Raw genomic sequence first — 18,540 nt, 5'->3', positions numbered from 1 at the left:
GTGTTAAGGTCACTCACAACTGGATCCCTGTGTACTTTGGGAGTTAATGGAAAGAACAAGCTTCATGCCCAAAGGATTGCAAGGACTGTTGTGATAGTGCCATACAGAGATGCAAGAGGAGGATTTCTTTTTATGTACCCATAGATGGGCTCGTTTATTGGAAAAAGAAAAAAGGCATTATTTTTTTATATCTGTCTGGACAAATCAAGTAGCTGAATTTCCATGGAGACTTTCACCACAAATTGAACAAAGGCCATGAAGTTACAAAAGAGTATCTTTTCCTTTAAGCAGAAGAAGTGGTGTTTCCATGAAAATAGCAACAAAGAAGAAAGCGAGCAAATTGCTTTCTTTGTAATAAGCAGCTTCCAAATACATGGAATCTCAAGTTTACACTGGGCAGAAAGTCTGCTCCCTGTAGATTACCCCACTTGGTGCTCTGCTGAACAGGCTAGGGAAACTTGATCTATGGAAAACAAACATGGGACTTGACAAGCCAGTTTTTAGAGTCACTTTCAGAGTAAGAACTACAGTTAAAAACCTAGGCAGTAAAGACTCGATGCAAGTTGTCATAACTGAACTACCACAATTTACAGTTTGAGCATCTGACTTGAATTTGCTGACAAATAAATTCTAGGAAACATGGGGGAGTTGAAAGATTTAAAATGTAAGTAAAATCGCTTTTACTCAGTTTCATTTATTCCATTTTCAAATTTTAATGAACATTCCAACTACTGTACTGAACACTGGTAAACATATACTGCATTTTTAACAATCAGAGAGTGCATTTGTTCTTTAATTTAGACCACTGCAAGAATTCTGTCTTCTGTATGAAAGGCTTGTCAACCAATGGAGCTGAAAATTAGTGCCAAATAGTTTGTTGTCCAGATGGTGTGCACTCTTAGTGTGCTCCCTTACCATTCCTCAGGTGCTTATTATTCCTCTGTAGATATTTCAGTGGTTCTTTTTAGTTGTGTGCTGGCAAAACAACTGTTAAATAAATGTATGAAGACGTTGTGTTTTCATTTTAGAATGCAATTTTAATGTTCCCTATTGATACCAGATTTGATTGAGCTGGATACCAGAGTTCCTGGTGTATTTGTAGGGCAGATGCATGAGTTTCCCTAATACCCCCCTGCCATTTCTGAAGTCTGACCTACTAGACTGCCTCAAGGTCAAGGATTACATTACTGTCCTGGTTTAATCATTTACCTCTTATCACAGACCCCTAGTATGAAAGGGTTCTCTGCAGCAAGGACACCTGTCCTACACCAGCGTAAATAAAACTTCATATGCTATAGGTTTTGCTCCTTTGCAAACCTCTCACAACTCCCTGAAGGAAAGTGTTACCCCTCTGTGCACTGAAAACATTTTACTATTTAAACATAGCTTTCTGTGGGACCTCACACTAGGGTTAAAAGTTAGAAGTGGAAAAGTATGTTTTCCAGTTACTGTTCCAAAGGAGAATAGCATTCTCAGTGCTCATCAAAATCACAGGGTATGCAGGGAAAGTAGCAACCAGTGGATATTTTTAGGGAGGTAGAATATCTGACATACAGAATAGACAGTATAAACCCAACTGAAATGAATAAACAAAGTCCAGAACAGAACTGTTAATGTCTTGGAAACTTACCAGGCTGATTACTGGGAACTGTAGTGATCACATCCTGAGTCAGTAATTCTTATTATGCCAATTGTTTAAATGCTCTAAAGCAGGGGTTTCCAAAGTGAAGCCTAAGATTCTGTGCAAAACTGCAAAACATTTATGTCCCACAGAGGGATTTTGTAGTACTTTCCTACAGTGAGTATAAAGTACTGCACTGCAGATGAATTTCATTATGTATTCCCAACTTAAGGATGTTTTTCCATGAATGACACGATACCAGGAAGCACTGTTTAGCTGGCTTTGAGCAGTTAGAGTGTTTTTACAGAACTGGTTGGAGAGTGGTATACCAGCTTCATCCATTGTATTTATTCAGTCAGGTTTTTTGCTATCTTACCTTTGGTAGATTGAAGCACATACTGAATAAGGTGCACAGAGAGAAAAAATATTTATAGGATGCTGCCTGGTTGCAAACTAAACTCTTCCAGATAGCATACTTGTGGTAAAAACAAATAAAGAGTCTTCTCTTTTTTGTTTTTCTGTACTCAAGAAAAATGGGACTGACCAAACTTTCTGGGATTCTAACAGATGTGCAAAATTGGGAAGAGAATTGATGGCGAACATTTGTTTATTTTTGGACTAATAATTTTACATTGTCATTACACTGTAATTCTTTTTAAAACCATTCTGCTATTGGTCTGAGAAAATGGGATTTTTCATTCTCAGGCAACTAAGTAGCTGTGCAAGGTAGAGGCTGACAATACTCTGTGTAAGTTGTGATGAGTGGATGTAATGCTGTCACTGAAAAACTCAGGCACTGGGCCACTGCAAGTAACAGTGACGTGGCAGTAGGATATTTCTGCAAGTGCATTTGGTCTCACCTAGTCTTTATTCTGATGAAATGACTGTCGTGTGTTATCAAAAATGTTTTGAGCGTCAGGCTGAACATTTAGACCAGATCAGAATTTCTCTACCAGCTGAGATGTGGTCACTCATTTTCTTGCACTTGTGCACTTAAAACAGACTTTTCCCCTTTACCTTGTCATGGTGCTACGTGCATTCAGGTACCTATGCTGCAACGACAGGACAGCTTCTGGGACTTGAGCCTTTGTTACCTTGCACTGTGCAACCATCCCTTCTCCACAATAATTAGACCAGATTCATGAGGCATACTGATGCACTTTTGTTCTGTGCTCAGCTGCCTTCTCTTGGAAAAATAAAAAAGTCTGTTTACAGGGCCCCATTTCCTTAGCTGGTTTCATGTTAGGAGTCACTAGAATTTTTTTGTTTATTCTGAAATATGTGAAATATTTTGTGTAAGTTTTAGGAGTGGTTATTAGTCATCTTACAAAACTTACTGGTTAGTATTGGATTGATGACCTCTATCTAGTCCTCATGCTGAGTACAGTTCAGTGTGTTAGCAAACAAAACAGACAAAAGGAAAATGAAATCTAAAAAGATGGGAACAAATATCTGCAGAGTTCTCATCTCCTGAATAATAAGCATCATTCTACTATATTCCTTCCTTAGTATTCTCTGTGTATTTGTCATCCCTTGCTGTGTTACATCTAATTTACAATCTAATCCCTACCAGAAAAAAAGAACTTGCAAGTTTTATTTGCCTGGGTACTCTGCATACACAGTTTAGATGTTAAAATGTTTAAATACTGGGGAAAAAAAAGGAATGGGCAAAGATAGGAGTCTCTAGCTGCAACATATCCCAACTAGCAATTCACCCCTTCTTCTTCATTCTTCCATTAATCATTAATTAATTACATGACAATTCTAAAATGAATGAAGTAAAAACCTACTAAGAACAAGGAGGAAGCTTGCAAATTCATTGTAATTTTCATCTGAGTTGATATGTGTTAATAAGTGGAACCCTAGTGTATTAATTAATTTGAATTATCACTTAGTCTTGTGTTCATATAAAGTCTTTATTCCCCTGTATTTTTGTTTTGAATGTTTACTGAATAAAGTAGTCATGGTGATAGATAATTTTGTTTGGAACATCGACTCAATGAAGCTGATGAATAAATGCATCTTGAATTTCCTAAGCAAGCTGAATTCAAAAGAGTGATATTTATTGATTGATTTTTTTATTCCACTGTGTCTTTTCTCCTTTGTGTTTGGGCTACTGGAAGGGTGGAGTAAGTATATAAGTATTAGGTATGATTTGCTCATATATTCTTCTAGAGGGTAGGTTCATCAGTCTAGCTTTGTTTGAATCACTAGTGCATAGTGGCAAACTGTTGTTTGATTTTTAGAGGTAATGTTGCCAGTACAGCACGTAGGCGATATCCCTCATAGTTTAGATGGGTAAAGCAAAATATAAATTAGAAACCATTTCTTGGTTGATCATTGCCTCCTAACTGATATGAGTTCTCCTCTCCCATGATCTAACTGCTTCCACATTTTGATTACCTGTGTTTCTAATTACATCACTAAGCAATTTTTGAAATGTCATACTGCATCTGTGATTCCTTACTGTTACAACTTTGTGTTAGAAACTCTATTAATTCTGAAAATCAGATTCCTGTTCTTTTTGTCAACTAGAAGCTGTTGTAAAAATTTTCTCTCTCTCTCTCTCTAGACCCCTTATACCCCGCACAGTTTCTTGCACTATACAACACTGCTCTTAGTACAGAATTATACACAAGAGGCTTAGATTTTAAGTGTTTCTAACCCTTCTGTTTGTGGTGATAACCATGAAAATATTAACCACATTTGAAAATCATAGCATTATTTACCTGCCTGAAATAAGATCTGTAGCTAATCTGATTGAGATGAAAAAGGCAATTCAGAGTTCCTTGGATCCCACTCACTTTCCAAGCCTTACGTTAGGGATTTTCCCAGGGTTCTGCATATTTGCCACAAAATTTAAGTTTTGTCCCACTTTTTAAATGTTCCTTTCTGGTTTCAAGTCCTACTAGAAAATACTGCAGTAGTTTCATGCTTTCTGAGTTTGCTTTGCTGGAGGAATATTGAGGTTACATTACATTCCTAAAGAGCAATCCTACTGCCTAAGGCATAAAAATGTATTTAGGGCTTGCAAAAAACTTCATCTGTATCCTGTAGCAGCTGAAGAGAGGAGAGGGAATAAATGGAATTACTTATTAGTTCTCTCAGCCTCCTTTAATTCTGAGAAAAACTGCAAGGGAAGAAGAGATACGTTGTAGACAAAAATTATATAGCATATATCAGGTCAGGACATTTAATTTGTGGATTTTGACCTACAAACGTCTATAGGTACTTTAGCCAGTCACAACATGATTAAAAATTCAAAAGGACTGTCTTTCTGATCATACAGATGTTATTGAAATGTGCACATTAAGTATAAAAGAAGTACTATACCCTTTTAATCAGATTTTCTGTGCCTCTCTGCCACAGATTATATGTATATATAAATAAAGGATTGTGGAATTTTGACAGTTTAAAAAATTGCTTTATTAATCCTGCTTTGCTGAAGGTATATTTACTTTATCTTCCGTAAAGAAATAATGGAATATTCCTGTGCAAGATGACCTGTTTCTTTTATTTAACTGCTGTATTCGAGTAGTTCATAAGAATGTGGGAATGAAAGGGTGAATTGCTGGAGTCTTCCCTAGACCTATGGCAGTTGTACAGTGGAGTGTGCCTGTCTTTCCAGGCGTTCCAGAAACAGGCGTTTGTTTTCACTGACCTCACCCACACTGAATGCTTGCTGCCAACTAAAATCATTCCAACAAGATGCGGCACGTAAAGTGGTTTTAATAGTTCTACTTTTCACTGGAGAAGTAATTCCATTTCTGATTACTCCAACACTGCAAAACTCAGCAGAAATTTCAAAGTCTATCAATTAAAGTGCTTTCTAATCAGGCACACTGTTGAGTATGTCCCTTCTCCTTAAGCAGTAAAATTCAGGCTGCCTGCATTACGTCTGTGTTCTCATTACTTTAATTTCATCTTTTAAAGGAGAATACTATTTCAAATACAGAAGAAAATACTGCAACCATATTTAGCAGGATACTTTGAGAATGACAGAAGAGTATTATGAAAGTTAAAATCTGTCAGTGTTAGGCTGAGCTAGGGACATAACATCATTAGCTTATGCTGCCTGTGTTTTCTCTCTGCATTTAGCCTGAGAACTTTTTTAATGAACATCAAGTCCCTAGCTGTTTTCATTCATCATCACCTTCATACGAGCCTACGCAGGACTTAGCATAAAAACTTTGTTCTGCAGTATAGAAAACGCACCCTTATGAATTGCTCCTTCCTCACCTCTGCATGCAGCATGTGCTGAGTTTAGGTGTCACAGTGGTCTTGATCATCCATTTTACACGTTGCCGTGAGAGAAGGAGATGCATTGTACAAGGCAGCCCTGGGCAGGCAGACAACGTGCAAACCAAGCTCCACTGGGTTTCCCTGGTCCACAGGAGCAAGAAGCCAGAACTCCAGGCTACCACGCCAAGCCTGTTCTACTGCTTGAGCAGAGCTCCATTGTACTGGGCCTCGATCCCCAAGCAAATATTTGCTCCATTGAACTGGCACATTTGCTGCATTGCAGTGATGACAGAGGATTACTTAATTGGAAGGAATTATTCTAGATTGTCAGTTTGTTTAGCTAAAGTCAGAACTGAGACTTAAGAGAAAAAGCTTGTGTGGCAGTAGCTAAGTCAGAAATTCCCACTTTCTGGGTTTTACTGTACTGCCAGCAAAAGTTTGACGGTAGCATTTTAGGGCATATCCAGGCTGGCTGTACTCTGGGCACTTAACAGGAATGGGGATGATGGGCTAAGAGTGATTGTGCTTTGATGGTCCTACGACTTGAATAAAATAGACAAGACTATACACATACTCTTTCTTTAGCAGTGTCATTATTCTCACCTGGTACTATTTGGTTTATTTCTGCCTTAGCTTTCCCCATAAATTAATAAGCAGGCTACAGTAAGTGTCTGTACCATATGAAGAACTCTGAGATCTAGCTATTTCTTCTGAACAAGTAACATGTTAAGGTGATAAGTCCATTTTATTTTCTTTAAAGCTTTTTGTCATGGTATCTATAATATCAGTAATCCTGCCATTCTGTGCAATAGAACAATTTTTCAAGTAATTAACATTAGACTGACAAGTGGGTTGAAAAGTACTGCTAGGCTAGAACAAAAAATTTATTCCAGCCTGCTTTTATGAGTCTACTTCCTTTGTTCAGAATGTGTGAAAAATTGCCATTTTTCAACTTCCTTGTATTCTTAATGTTGTTGCAGTGTTTCAGCAAAAGGCCACTCGAGTGACCAGTGACAACAACAGGACATATTGCGACGCTAAGAAGCCCGGTACAGAATTTAATTTAGCTCTTTAACTGCCTTGATATTTTTCAGTAGAACTAGTAGAGATTTGCTGTGACTTGATTTTGGCTAATTTAGCATCTGTTTTGCCACCTGTGATTTATGTCCTTAATGGTATTGCAGCATTAAGAGATCAGATTAAAGAAAGAAGAATAAAAGTTATAGTCTTGTAGGAAAGATTTGTAGAGTCAGAGTTACTTCACATTTTTCTGTTTTCTTTCATTATTGTGATTAAAACCAAGAAAAGAAAAGACAGGAAGGCTCAGCTGTGCACTAATGCCAGCCATGGAAAGATGGCAGTGTGGGGAGCAACAGTTCTCTCCTGGGTACCCCAAGATCCATGTAAAATTAATTACCTGTGGTAATCCAGTTATTATTTGAGTTGCAGCACTTCAAAATGTTACTACTGTAAATTCTATTAATGGTACCCTAAAATAATTAACAATGTTGTGTACAAAATGAATAAACACTGAGTGAAGATATTTCCTCCTGTTTCAGTTATCAAGTAGCAGGTCAGGATTAAATCATAGAGAGCAGCACGTAATCACTAATTTATTACTGTACTGGGGAACTGCAGTGAAGTTGGAGAGTGAATGAGAAAAAAGGCACTGTGGATATTTTTTATGTCTTAACATAGCAACAATTTCCTTTAAAATGTCAGTACTCTAGCTGTAGTGGTAGAAGAAAATGTAGTGCTAGAAGGAAGTTCTTGTATGAACCAACACTAGTGGAGAATCCATGGACCAGGGCAATAGTAATGAACAAAATGTTTAAGATGCTACTCTGCTGCCAGAGAGTAATGGTAGAATCCTCATTGGTTTGTTGCATTTTTCATTTCTCTCTTTCTCCATTTTTTTGTAGCACACAGAGGCCACACTGACACAGCAACTTACAGCATCATGAAATACAACCTCCCTGCTGAACAGGAAGAACCCATCCACTTGCAGGAACAGGTGAAAAAGGGGGCAATTTCTGTGGATGAAGCCCTGGACAGATTTAAATGGTGGCAGAAGGAAAAAGAGAGACTACAGTATGAATCTGAAATTTGTTTCTTGACAGGAATCTTGATCAGAAGTTCTAGAAACAAAATCTTGTGTTTTGGCTCCTGCATGTGAGGTCAGAAATAAGAGTCATGGTTTATCTGCCAGTCAGCTCCCAAGGAGCTTGTTGCTTATGGTTCTGAATTTACTAGATACACATTTTCACTGTTGTTTAATTACTTGAGAGACTTCCTGAATTTACTTTGCCTGACTTCGGGTGCTGTTGCCATTGGTTAAAATCCCAAGTTAAATATGTTGGTCTTCTAAGACCAGCAGTTTCTGTTTGAAACTGCTAGGTGATGCTTAGGTCTCTGCATTTTTCAAGAAACCACAAACCTTATGTAACCAAATGAGCTGAATGTGCTATTGAGCAGTGTCAACTAACAGAAACATAACTATATCAAGCATACATTTATTACAGTCAGTTAATATATACCAACTTACACCAGGCTTATGCATATCTGAAAATGTTGAATATACTTAGTGGAATACAGAACTGTTAACAATCCTCTTCAGCTCCTTTGTATTCGATGTATGGAGTAAACTGAGGTGCACAAAAACAGGATTTACAAAAGCCCACACACTGAGTCACTGAAAGAACTGCATCAAAGCTGCAGGCTATGGAGAGGAGGTTTGTTAATTACTCCTGAAAAGACACATGGAGGAAGAGGTTATGCCCTCATTTTATATGAAGTCATGCATTAAGAAAAATATTTTTTGTTATCATTTGAGTCATTTAGTAGAAAGAGGAAAACCAAAGCTAGTCTGCTGCTTTGCAGAGTGGGAGAGCTATCAGTTGCTGCCAACAAGGAGAGATTAAATGCTCTTTGCATTTGCATCTACTGAAGAAATAGTCTGAGCTTAGTCATCACAGTGGAACACTTAATGGCAAAAGTGCAAGGGCCTAGAAGAGTTTAGCAGCCTGGTTCCCGGGCTGGGCACCAGGAGTGTGGCACTAGCTGTTCAGCAGTAGTGCAAGAGTGTGGTGGATGCCCCTTTCCAAATCCATCTGCAGCCAAGCACACAGATGAATTGTGGATATTGTTCTATCAGTCAGGAGAATTTCTTGTGGAGGAAGATGATATCTGATCTCTGCCATTATAGCAGCACTAAGCTATAAGTCTTTTTTTTTTCTTGGTAAACTATAAGATGACTGTATTTCAAGAAGGATTTACTTGGAAAAAGCTAATTTGTAGTGGTCATTTATGCCCTGCACTTGTGTGACTTCTCTTTGGTTTTGTTCCTTTTCTTTGGTTTTGTTCCACAGAAAAATCTTTTGTTGTTACCCCTCTATAAACATGGTGAATTTACTTCATGCTGTCACTGCAGCTGTCTGGTCTTCACTTGGATTTTTGAAGAAAAATTGCTTGTCCAGAACAAAAAAAAACCCCAGAACCCCAAGTCTCAGTAATCTAATGCCAGAATCAATGTAACTTACTGAGGGGGGGAAAATTCCACAAGACTTAAGTTATAAATGCTAAAATTACCATCATAAACATTTTTCAGTCTTTTAAAATTATTTTCCTGGAGAGAGAAGCTTGGTGTTCAGAATGCTAAAAAATTCAACTTTTTGTAGTCACTCATTATTTTTACAGTAAACTTCCATTACTGTTTTCTGCTGCTGGTTTTATGCTTGTTTTTTACTTAAAGGAAAAAGTGCATCACCCTAGAGACACCACTATTGGAAACAGACAAGAAAATTAAAATCTGAATGGTAAGTTGCATTTTTTCTGCCTTTTAGAACTCTGAAGCCTTGAACTGTAAGTACACTGCAAAGGTCCAATCCAAAGCCTTTTGGATCAGACATTGAATTTGTAATGAGCATTTTCTGTATCTGACCACATTTAAGTTATGGTAGCATAATCAGGCCTTCAGCAGAGTCAAGATTTCATCCCAGAGACAAACTCACTGAGAGTTAATGGGGCAGAAAATTTACCAAGTATCTGTAGCTCAGCTTTTCTGTAGCCCATTTCCTACTGCATCATCACAATTAGGGTTGATGGTTTCTTTAGAACAATTTGTTTGATGACTTCAATATTTTATTTGTAAATCAGCCATCAGTTGGCACTTGCAAATTCTTGATGAACTTTCCACTGCTACAGCAGTTTTTATGAGTATTGTGAGTCGTTAATTAAAAGTGCACCATTTGTCCTTCAAGATGCCTTTTTCCGTTTTGGGGGAAAAACGGACTTTTGGGGTTGTCCTGTGTAGGGCCAGCAGCTGGACTAGATGATCATTGTGGATGCCTTCCAACTCAGGATATTCTATGATTCTTTGTGATTGAATGTCATCTGCAACCGTATAAATCATCTTCATTTCCTAGAAACTGTTTTCTCTTGTTGTGAAAAGATTGTATTAAGTGGTATTGATTTTAGGTCTATGATTTCTGTAAAATTCAGTACATATGCTGAAACAAAAATTAGTGTTTCTTTTTTACATTGGACCCAGTACCATTTGTATATTGCTATTTAAAATTATCACCTAAATGTGTTATTTTGTTACTGCAAAAGAGAAAAATAATCCACAGTACTGCTTTTGTTATTCTCTTACACATTGTTGTATTTATATGGGCTTATGAGATACTGTAATTAAGTAAGGGAAAGCTACCCAGTGGCAGCTTTGCAATCCAGATATTTCAGTGTTAATATCCTCTGTGGCTGGTAGGGGTGCAGCTTCAAAAGCCTTCACAAGGCACTCAGAACCTGAGGGCTTGGGGTCACTGCATTTGTACCTACAGCCTGTTTTCTGTAGGCAAGGCAAAGCTCATGTCAACGTGGAGGTGATTCTTGGAAAGTATTTGTCTGGGTTTTTGTAAGGTCAGATCTGTCCTGCCTCTGTAGCTGTCCTCCCTCTCCAGAGTTTATTTATTGAATTGTATCAGCAGAAATGTAGTATCAACACCAGAATTGTAAATTTTGTGGAATTATCTAATAACTCAGATAATGATCACTATGTTCCCTTCTGATCTTAACCTCTTTGCCCTCTGTTACACTGTCGATGTCCTATGTCGCATATAAATCAGCAGCTTAGTGCTGCAGAAATACAGTGGGAAGAATCATTATGGAGGCCCCTGTCTTGTCCAGCACTGCACTTTACTATCAGATATTTCAATGCTTGAAAATAAGGGCTTCCTCTACAGCTGGAGGCATAGTGAGGGCAAGAATTAAGAAGGATGTCAGAAAACTAGTACTTAAGTCCAGACAGAAATACATTGCCTGGAACAAAAATGAAAATTATTTTCTCCTTCAAAGTTCGTAAGGAAAGCAGACCAGAGAGCATTAATTTGAGAGACTTTTTTTTTCACATACCATTTAATAAAGCAGTATATATGAATGTTAGCAGTCCTTAGATATGTTTCAAGAATTCTAGTTTTTACATCTGTATACAGACTCTCCATTCTGTACCTTTAAAAACATGGGCCTCCCTCTCCTGATTCCATGTTTGAAATAAGGATTTGCATAGTCTTTTTCATAGACAGTTTTTGAAGTCTTGATTGAGGATTTAAAGAGATCACATCAGAAGCCTGGTAGGAAAGGAATTTGCTTTTATTTTAATGAGAAAAGAAAATATCTCTTATAAATTAGTGTGGAACATAATTTTTAGTTCCTTGATAAGTTTGATCTTGCTTCCCTGTAATGAAAGTTATTAATGAGAGTGGCACTTGGTTCAGTCTTGAATTATAACATTTGATGCTATCGCAAAGTTATTTGCAACAGTTTAATATATGACTGAATAACACCCCAAAAAAAAAATCAACTGCAAAGCAAAAAGTTCTGCCACTCTTGGAGTGAAATATCTACAAAAGCCCATTTTAAGAATAACTAAATAAGGCCTGGAATGTTCATTTGCAGAAGGTAGAGGCACAGACAATGGTTTATCTCAATAGTGTATAATATATATACGGTCTGACCCATAGACATTGATAATATCTTCTCTTTTTTCCCAAGAAAGTAAATAGGATGTTAGCCAGCAGAAAAAAACCAATAAAAACAAATAACTCTAATAAAATTTCAGGGAAATACATAAAAGATTTGTGGACAAAAGGCCCATTTTGAAATTTAAGTAGCTGAGATTTTTTAGGGTGCACCACCAAAGTAGCCTGTTGCCCATGGGAAACTATCTGTAAGCAAGGCTCACACACTAATTGGAAAGCTGCCTTGCCACTCCTGAAGTACTACGGAGTAGGAGAGACAGCAGAGTGGAGAGAACAGCAGAATCGAAGGTTTGAGAGTCTTGGGTTTGTGCGTGTCCACTAAGAAAATGAATGGCAGCAGCTGAGACAGGATTTATGCAAGGATTACTAGACAAGTTTCCTTTAAAGTCTTAAAAAACAATGCAGCTTCCACATGTATTCCAGGTTGATACTTACTAGCACATAGGCATCATATTGTTTTTTAAACACTTCTGTCTGCATCATTGGCCATTTGAATTACCTATGAAAATGAGATTTCATAATCTGCCGTCTATTGCAGTTGCATTGTGGCACCTCATGTGCTAGATCACATGGATTTTGTCATCTGGCATCTAAAAATATGCACAAGATTGCAGAAACTATGTAAGATGGTTTTCGTTGCTTGTAGTGAGCTATCCTCTCATAGCTAATCTCTATAGAACCTTGAACAAGGGTTCAAAGGTCTTTAGGAATGCATAGTAAAGTGCAAGATTCCTCATCAAAACTGGGAATGACTGATGCTCTATTCTCCACTCTTGACATAGCAGCAAGAACTGACTAGTAGGTGTCACTGCTTCATTGATAATGAGCAGACATCAAAGACAAACTATAACTCAGATGGATTTCAGAAGACAAATACTGCATTAAACAAATGCTAAGCTTGATTTATTATTGTTGTTGTTGTTTTGTTGTTATTTATATGCCAGCAACTTATATAATAGTTTTAAATGAAGGTAGGTCTTAGAAAAGACTAAATGCAAGGTAAGTGGCCTGTTGTGGAAGGGTCAAAGCTTTTTCCCCAGGGATCTCAACCTTAACCATTTATTTCATAGCTGTTAAAATCAATAGGTACTTACACTGAAGTGGCCTTCATACTCAAGGACAGCTTTACTAGCTGTTGCTATAGACTGTTTAATACTGACCCACTCCTGTAAGGCACTATAAGTAACCAGGTCATCCACTGCAGTAAAGGCATCCTCCGCAGAATTTCTTCTTCCAGATTTTGATTTCCAAATTTGCAGATGCCCAACCAGCTGCCAAAGACCAACTCTCTTTCCCAGCTTCATCCAAAAAAACCATGCACAATGCACCTTTTACAAACTGGCAGTTTATTGATTACATTCACTATCCTAAATGTCTGGCTTCATTCCTCAACCCTCATCAGCACCTTGTTTTTAGTCCAAGTTGCTAATAGATTGCTTATTCATCAGTTGATACCACTCCAGCTTGCAGGTTGTGTCTGAGTAGAGTTCTTTGAAAACCCAAAAAACCAGCACTTAATTTTGGGCACAATAACCAGTTTCTGTTGTCTCTACTAGGTCAATGAAGATGAACAAAGATCTTAATTTTGACATTTGGATCCGTGGGCACTCAAACTTCTTTAGTCAGCCCAGTTAGCAAAGTTAGAATTACTTGGGATCCTGAAGCACATACAAGCTTTTGTATATGTGGAGAGTGAGGAAGTCATAGAAAAGCATCTTTTTTCTTCATTACCTCAACAGTATGCATTTCAGTCAGGACCTCTGGTCTTTAAAATACTTACTCATTGGTAGTTTACAACAGTGTCCATTGGACTTGTGAAGCTACACCTTTAGCCTGGCTTACTTCCAGTTTCATAAGTATTTTGCAGCTTCACATGATGTTCAAACTTAATATCAAGAAAATAACAGAAATCAGTTTCCTGCCTGTTTGTCAGAGTCAGGCGTTCATGAGGCAAGCTCACAGTCACGCTGTTGACTGAGGAGTTCACCAAGGCAATGAATATTTTTGTACCCCTCAGCCTCTCTTAATTGCCACTCATAAAGACCAGACATGCTATTGGGAGTAAGACTTGTACGTAATCCACCTCATGTCATTCTCCCACACAACACCTGCTTATTTTTGTGGATGTCTCTTGCTCCCCTGCTCCCAGGGACTTGTGTTGTCTTCACATTTGAAGTAAAATAAATAAGAAATTACTCATCCTAGGTATATATTTTCTGGATTATTCAACTTTGAAAGACTCTGTGCACCGAACTAACTTAGTGATATAAATGACTATTGATTGCATCTGTTTCTTTTCAGTCTTCAACTAAGAGCCCAACAGACAAGGAACATATGCCTAATTAACAGAGGTAAGAGCACATGTATGAATGTGTGCCACACACACTCCCACAGACATACGTTATTTGTCATGGAAACTAATGCTTGTGGAAATACTTTCCATCGGAGTGCATTTATGTAATAATAGAATGGAAGTGCAGCTCAGAAGTTCTGATTTCACAAGATAATCCATCATCATCACAGTCTGGTTTGTCCTAGAACTTTTTATCGGGTATCAACCTTTTCATGTTTACTGCACAGCAGATTAGCAAGCAGTTTAGGCACTTAGCTAACTTGTGAGTGCAGCTGAAGAGAGCTCCTGTTACTTATTGCAACTAATGCAGTTTATGCAGCTAAAAGCTGTATTATTCTAGTCCTACATACTGATTTCACATGCAGATTCAAACATATTGAATAAAGTTGAAAGCTATGAATGCAAGGATGTGTCCAGATGAAATTCTTGTTTTTCTAACTCCTCTGAAAATAGTTGTGCAACCTTTCTTATGCATGGAAGGATGACTTACATTAAAAATTCAAGGCTAAGAGCAAGGATGTCAGCATTCTGTTAATGTATGTGAAAATCTTTTCCTTGAGATGTTTACCAAATTCCCAATTCCTAGATTTTCTCAGGCACTGAAATTTTTTTATTTCTTGATCTCTGCAAGAACAGTCTGTGCTGAACAGGTTCAAAAGTCAAAGTTTGATTTTCTTCTTCAGTCTGCTTTCCTTCAGATGAGCTTAGGATCTGAAATTTTTGAAACTAAAGTGTAACATTTTAGATACAAGGAGAATTTGTGATTTTGCATTATTAGAGTTTCAAAAGGGATTAAGTACTATTTGTTCACAGTAGCAAAATGATGCTGTTTATTCCTTGAGGAAAATGTCATTTTAAAGGCTTTGTTGGCTAAGTTACTTTGATTCAGTTTGCCTCTCCAACTTTCCCAAGTCAGGGGATGCAGTGTTGCACTGTTAGAGTGGGGAGTTTTTTGGTACTGAAAGAGGATTATCTTCAGTGACGTCTCTTCTGCCATCCTATTCTCATGTGAAGGAGTGGGCAGTTGCTTCTTGTGAGAACTGTGTTTCCATGTCTCATTTCTGGAGCCAGCTGCCCACCTGCTCACCAGAGTACAGTGTCCACACTATAAAACACTAGGTGTTTCCTCTGCTGCTGCTCATCCTCTAAATCACTTGTTCATGCCTTCCTCTTCCAAAGTTCTCATTAAAACAAAAAAATTAGTCTTATGACACGAGCTGAGAATGAAAAATTCTCACTCCTTCAAGAGGCAGTTTAACTCCTACATGGGCATTCCTAAGAAAGCTGTTTCCTTGAGTGGAGATGAAGTCACCTGCACTTAATGAGTAAAAAAGCTTTGAATTTCAAAAGCTCCAAAACTGGGGAAAACTACTGAAAAAAAAAAAACTAAAAAAACCCAAACACCTGGGTAATAACAGAGATGCTTATAAATTTCGGATTGCTAAAGTGAGATGAATCATGTAAGGGGAGATAACCTTGGGACCAGAATAGGTGATTTCCGTCACCTTTAGAAAATCATTATATGGGAGAAAGAAGGTGAATTAGATGTGGGAGAACTTGCAAATACAATTTATCCAGCACATTCAATCAATTTTGTTTGTGAATTATCCACATCAAAGTCCAAGGTTCTCTGCTTCTGCAAATTACGGTTCCTCTACAGCTTTCTTGCTATTTTCTGTCTTCATATTTGTTCGGAGAGACCACTTTTTTTTATGACTAATTGCAGGGAGATTTTTGAGTCTTTGATTGTTACAAAAATTGCAGATAAACATTAAAGACCTACCTTTCTATTGCTAATATTTTGACCCTCCAAACAACCAAGTCTCCAGGCCCAGTGCAAAGTACTTAGCTGTCTTAGCTCATGCCTACCCACAGATTATCACATTTTCCTTATGCAAGGTGGGAGGAGGATAATGGAATTGATATCCACCTGGAGGGTCTGAAGAAATAGACTGATTTTGATTCTCTCATGCTCATTTTAACAAACACAGCCTTTGATCTTATTCTAAACAAACATGACCCAGTCTATTGAATAACAGACATTTTTCATTATTTCTTATAGTGCAACTCCTCAGCCAGCTGCACATCAGTTTCCTCTGCTTGGTATCCCACACATTTTCCAGCTGTACCCTGACAGCCTCAGGCTCCAGCCCCTCCTGCTGCAACACAGAGGTGTGATCATTGCTGCACTTTCAGTGTCTTGGAATCTCTCGCCTGGGCCAGCTCTAGAAGAAGACCAGTATCACTAAAGCAAAATTAATAAGATTTCTTATAAAGTCAGCACTGAATTTTACATCTTTCCTTTGCCTTTTTTTTCCCCCCAAGATGACAGTTGAAAGTTTATATAAATATATATTGCATACCTTGGTTAATAATTTTTTAAGTCATTTTAATTTTTCTATCACTCTTCATATTTGTTTAAAAATAGATTTTATGCACAGAAAAGGAATATTGTGAAAAGTTATGAAGATTATAACGTGATAATAAATAAAATTTCTTTTTTACTTCTTGTTAAAACATCGTTATAGTAACTTTGTATAAAAATTTGTCTTTCCTGGGAATAATAATTGTACTCCATCACTAGCTTAAATAATTGTACTCACAGTAAAGATAATTTCTTAAGCCAAACTATGTAAATCAGTACTAATTATCTGCTAATGCATTAAAGTGATTACAAGAATTTGGCTTAAAAGGAAATTATATTTTGTTTAGTAAGTTGCCCAAGGTAAATAATATCCAAAACAAACCCAAAACACTCTCTACTGCTTTAACACAGCAAAAGTAAAGGAATAAATGTGGTTAGGTCTGCATTCCCATAGTGTTATTCTACAAAATTTAAGTGAGGATGTGATGATAGGAGTATGCAAGATGACTTGCCCTATTTTTTGCACAAAAATAAAAGAAAAAAACCACCTAACTGTAAATGAATTTTGCTCCTTACCTACATGTTAATGTGACACCCAAATTTGGAAGAGGGGAGTGGATTTGATGTTCGAGCCCTCAGGACTTATATTATTTTTCAAATTTCAATAAATTATTGTGCCAAGTGAACCATTAGAAATAAAAATAAGCCAAAAAAGATGATGTTGGGATTTTAAAATAATGACAGAATCTTGAAAGCATCTAGATTTAGACTAATTAAAAATCTATTTTCTATTTTAAATGGGTTGATTAAACATTTTCAGGAAATTATCTGTTCTCTGGGGGAAAACCCACATTTCTGCTAAAAACACTCCCACAAATACTGCAGATGTGTTGCTATGAAGTCATAAATATTCAGTGACTGCTGTATTAGTGTGGCAACATGGCTTTGTGTTCCATACTGAGCTATTTGAACCACAGTAAAAGCCTTGAAATGTATGATGTATTCCAGAGCTGGAAATACAGTCAGTGCCTATGAACTGAGGGGCATGAGACTGGGCAGGAGAGAAGCTGTGATGTTTTAAGACTTACCTGGCCATCTAGAAATGGGAGTAGGGAGAATTATTTGGAAATCTAAATAAGTATAAGCTGTTATTTTCCCTTGAGAGGTCCCTATTTCTCCCTATAAAAACATTTATGTTTTTAGAAACCTAGTTAGTCAGTGTATCCCCTAACAAGCATTCCTGAGAAGCCGACATATAAGTGAAAAGAGAATACAAATATGAAAGGGTTCTTCATGTCCGTACCTGGTGTCTTTTCCAACATTTGTGGCTTGTTTCTGTAGCAGAGGAAACGAAGGGCCATTTCTTGGGAGAGGGGTCAGTCCTCACAAACCTCCAGACAGGACCCAGGTGCTCTCTGTGCTGCCAAGGGAGAGGCAGTGGCCCAGTGGCTCCTTTGCTCCAGTGAGAAAGCACCTGGAAAATGCAGGTATTTGCTGTCAATGGTAAGAAACTACAAAACTGGAAATTTACAAAACTGAAGCACAGTCAGTTACATCAAGGAAACACTATGGTTTTTCCTAGGGAAAAGCAGAGTGTAACAATATAGCAACAGTGCCAAACATACAAAGTGGAAGCCAGAGGGTAGCTCCCCTCAGGAAGTAAAAGTGTGCTCTGTCTATATGAGTGCAAGTATTTGCATCTATAATGCACGGTGTGATACTCTACAACTTCCAGCCCAGGGGAGTTTAGGATTACCCATAACAAAGTAACTCCTGTTCTCTGCTTTTGCTGCTTGATCAAAGTCCAGCTCCAGGCATCCCAAGTGCAGTAGTGCCAGTGTTACAGATTTCAACAGCCCTGTTTTACGATATTTTCAGTTCCTGCAGCTGGGGCAGCTGCCTGTCACAGAAATACAGCTGTCCT

The 18,540-nt window shown here is 37.6% G+C and overlaps 1 protein-coding gene across 1 annotated transcript in view; it reads left to right on the top strand.

The window, feature by feature from the left end:
• The window catches only part of BANK1 (B cell scaffold protein with ankyrin repeats 1), a 112,448-nt gene extending 102,773 nt beyond the window's left edge, over positions 1-9,675 (top strand). Inside the window, 3 exon segments of the mRNA XM_027635789.1 lie at positions 6,844-6,912; positions 7,786-7,954; positions 9,615-9,675. Coding sequence (XP_027491590.1) covers positions 6,844-6,912; positions 7,786-7,954; positions 9,615-9,675 — 299 coding nt within the window.
• Positions 9,676-18,540: the final 8,865 nt, after the last annotated feature.

Source organism: Corapipo altera, unplaced genomic scaffold (assembly GCF_003945725.1).
Source record: "Corapipo altera isolate COAL_440 unplaced genomic scaffold, ASM394572v1 22b, whole genome shotgun sequence".
Classification (NCBI taxonomy): Eukaryota; Metazoa; Chordata; class Aves; order Passeriformes; family Pipridae; genus Corapipo; species Corapipo altera.
Note: the sequence above shows the minus strand (reverse complement) of the source record. Positions and strands in the feature narration are given on the sequence as shown.